Source organism: Corapipo altera, unplaced genomic scaffold (genome assembly GCF_003945725.1).
Source record: "Corapipo altera isolate COAL_440 unplaced genomic scaffold, ASM394572v1 61214, whole genome shotgun sequence".
Taxonomy (NCBI): domain Eukaryota; kingdom Metazoa; phylum Chordata; class Aves; order Passeriformes; family Pipridae; genus Corapipo; species Corapipo altera.
The window spans coordinates 1-3,706 of record NW_020885760.1 but is presented as its reverse complement, the minus strand read 5'-3'; the positions used below and the strand labels follow the sequence as shown (position 1 = coordinate 3,706).

The 3,706-nt window shown below is 51.2% G+C and overlaps 1 protein-coding gene across 1 annotated transcript; it reads left to right on the top strand.

Moving 5' to 3' along the window:
- Positions 1 to 901: 901 nt before the first annotated feature.
- On the top strand, positions 902 to 1,861 carry LOC113940789 (olfactory receptor 14C36-like). The gene has a single exon (XM_027631940.1). It carries the CDS (start codon positions 902 to 904, stop codon positions 1,859 to 1,861), a length of 960 nt encoding a protein of 319 aa, XP_027487741.1.
- The last annotated feature ends 1,845 nt before the right edge of the window (positions 1,862 to 3,706 follow it).

The following is a 3,706-nucleotide window of genomic DNA, read 5'->3' as shown; positions in this document are numbered from 1 at the left end:
GGGCTGGGGGAGAAGGGCTGTGGGGAAGGAACAACTCCTGGGAGGGCAGAGCAGGGCAGAGTCCTTCTGATCTCCAAAGTGGGCTGCAGGGATGAGGGCTGGTCACAGCTCCAGATCAAAGCAGGAAATTTCCCAGAAGGTATTTGCAAGAGGCACAGACAGACAGGGGGTACCTTTAAGAGAATGAACCAGTTTCTTCAGTGTTGTACTCTGGGTTGTCTGGGTGCTGACTGTGACAGAGAAATCAATCTCTGAGCATAGGAGGAGACACTGAAACATGAACTCTGTTAGATTAGAGGAGATTGAACCTAAGAGTGTCAGACATTAAAACTATTTTATAGACAGTAGAAGTGCCACTTTTTCAGCCCTGGGCCCAGCGAAGCAGCTGCTGGCAGGGACAGCTCCAGGCAGCAGAGCCCTGGGCAGGGAGTGGGGGGCAAGTGCCCCCAGGGCCTGGGGGAGGGGGGGTTCAGGCAGCTCTGGGGGCCCTTCCCTGCAGCTCTGCTGGGCACTGTGTGCTGGGCCATAGAAATGAGGATTCCTGCAGTGGAAAAGAACCTTCCCCAGATGTGATGGTAAAAATGGAAAACTCAGGTACAATTATTCTAATTTCAGACTAAACTTCTGCTCTGCAGCCCCAGCTCTTCTGAGTCATTACTGTAGAGATGGAACTTTTGTACTCAAGGTCTGTTATGTCTGACATTGCTTGTGTGTTTGAGAGCTCTACCAAAAAATTCCACGTCCCACTGCAGCAGAGCAAAACTGATTCTTTGGTAGTGCATTTGGTGACATTTGACAAATTGATTTCTTTTAGAAATGAAGTTGCTCTTTCACAGAGGTCTGTCTTAACTCTTCCCTGTCTTCTCCTTTTTTGAATAGGTCCTAGGCTAAGAAACTACAGATGTCCAAGAGCAGCTCCCTCACCCAGTTCCTCCTCCTGGCATTCTCAGACCGGTGGGAGCTGCAGCTCCTGCACTTCTGGCTCTTCCTGGCCATCTCCCTGGCTGCCCTCCTGGCCAATGGCCTCATCCTCAGCGCCGTAGCCTGCGACCACCACCTGCACACCCCCATGGGCTTCTTCCTGCTCAACCTCTCCCTCACAGACCTGGGCTGCATCTGCACCACTGTCCCCAAAGCCATGCACAATTCCCTCCAGAACACCACAACCATCTCCTACATGGGATGTGCTGCACAGGCCTTTTTGTTTCTGTTCTTCATCTCAGCAGAGTATTTCCTCCTCACTATCATGTGCTACGACCGCTACGTTGCCATCTGCAAACCCCTGCACTACGGGACCCTCCTGGGCAGCAGAGCTTGTGCCCACATGGCAGCAGCTGCCTGGGTCACTGGTTTTCTCATTGCTCTGCTGCACACAGCCAATACATTTTCCCTGCCCCTGTGCCAGGGCAATGCCCTGGGCCAGTTCTTCTGTGAAATCCCACACATCCTCAAACTCACCTGTTCACACTCAGGTTACCTCAGGGAACTTGGGCTTGTTGGGATTGGTGCCTGTTTAGGGTTTGGTTGTTTTGTTTTCATTGTTTTCTCCTATGTGCAGATCTTCAGGGCTGTGCTGAGGATCCCCTCTCAGCAGGGACGGCACAAAGCCTTTTCCACGTGCCTCCCTCACCTGGCTGTGGTCTCTATTGTTATCAGCACCTCATTCTTTGCCTACCTGAAGCCCCCGTCCATCTTCTCCCCATCCCTGGATCTGGTACTATCAGTTCTGTACTCAGTGGTTCCTCCAGCACTGAACGCCTTCATCTACAGCCTGAGGAACCAGGAGCTCAAGGATGCCCTGAGAAAAATGATGACTAGATGCTTTTCAGGAGAAACAAGGTGCCGAGTTTCTGCTATGTAGCATTCAGAACCGAACTCACTAATGGCCCAGCTTTCCTGCTCAGGTTTTCCATGGAGTTCAGCAGGTCCTTCTTGAAAGAATTTTCTTTGCAATGATATACTCTTATACATCTGCCTTCTAATTTAGTGTCTACCCATTGAATTTGACCCCAAGATATATAAAGGATTAATTGTGCTCAGAGTATTTAAACAAAATAAATGAATCTACCGTGCCTTCTTTGTCCAAGATCCTGCTTCTTAGATGTTCCTAAAGGACAGCACACTGCAGGACAGGGTGTATTTGCAAAGTGAAAGGGGACAATAATCCCAGCCCAGCAGCACTGCCAGGAAGCAGCAGTGCTTGGTCTTTGCAGAGCTGCTCTCTTGCCACTTCCACACTGTCCTCCTGAGCCCCTTTCTCGCTGTAAGGCCTGAGTGCTCTCTGAGCACAGTCCTGGGGGCTGGAAGCCCTTGGAGCACAGGCAGGGACAGGCCCTGGGAACTTGTGAAGCAGAGCTGGGCTCCCTTCCAGCATCTCCAGGATGCTGAGGGATATTCTGAGGGCAGGGCATGTACTGGGTCACTTCTTCTGTGACCTTGCTCCAGGACTGGAACTCTCCTGCAGTGACACCATGACACTCCTGCTCTCTGCTTTCCAGGTTTCATTTTCAGATCCTGTCTTCCCCTCCTGTTCCCAGGGACATCCTGGGAGTGCTTCAGAGCTGCCATCCCGGGCAGCTCCTGCCCAGCGTGGGCAGGTACAAGGTCTCTCCAGCTGCTCCTCTCCCCTCCCCAGTGCCACTGTTTTCTGCAGCCTCTTCCTCCTTGCCCAGCACAGCCCTCCTGGCACAGTTGGACACAGCCCTTGTTCTACCCCTTCCTCAGGCACCTGCCCAACCCCCTCAGCTCCAGCCTGAGGGCCAGAAACCTTCAGGGCAGGGAGGCACCGGGGAAAATGCTGAGCAAACCTTTCAGTTGCACTCAAATCCAATTGGAGGGGTTGGCCTCCTGGGAGAAATCCCTTCTCATTCTCCAGAACCACCAGGACAACCTGTGTTGTGTCCTGGGCACTTCTCTGGAAGTGTGGGATACTGCAAAGATTTTGGTGTCAGGGCTATTGAGAAGGCTGGGCAGTGTCACTGAGAGACCTCTCCCAAACCCTTGGAAAGGCCAGAGCCAGCCCAGAGCTTCCTGGGGCCTTGGCAAAGGTGGACATGGAAGCAGTCTGCAAACAGGACAGCAAGGAGGGTTGGCAGAGTTCCAGACTGCTCAGGTTCAGCAGGGAAGGGGATAAGGCAAGTCCTCCTTCAGCCATTGCCAGGCATGGGAAGGACAAGGCAGGGATTGCAGAACCCCTGTGGGAGGGAATAGAAGGGGATTTTGTGCGCCCAGACTTTATCAAGGCATTTGACATGGTCTGCTGTGGCCTCCTTATGGCCAGACTGGTGAGAGCTGGACTGAAGAAGTGGAAGATGTGGTGGATGGGTGGGAAATTGACTGAATTAAGAATATCAAATAAAATCCATGGTACAAAGTCCTCTTGGCAGCAACTTCCTGGTGAAATCCCTCAGTGATCAGTCCTTGAACCCCACTATAGAACATCTTTATTATCTCTCTGTACAATGGGACAAAATGCATTTTCAAGTCCTTTTGTGGATGATGCCAAATTTCAGGGAGCCCTCGAGTAACCTGTCCAGGTTTAAAGACAAATATTGGGGCGGGAACTCCAATAAAATGAACTCACTCCCCTTTTATTCCCCACTAGTACCATGAGACAAAATACAAAGAGGTATAAGTGAAAACAATAAGAGTTTACTGACAGGAAATATAACAGCAAAACCAGCAATAAAAACAGAACTATTCAAAG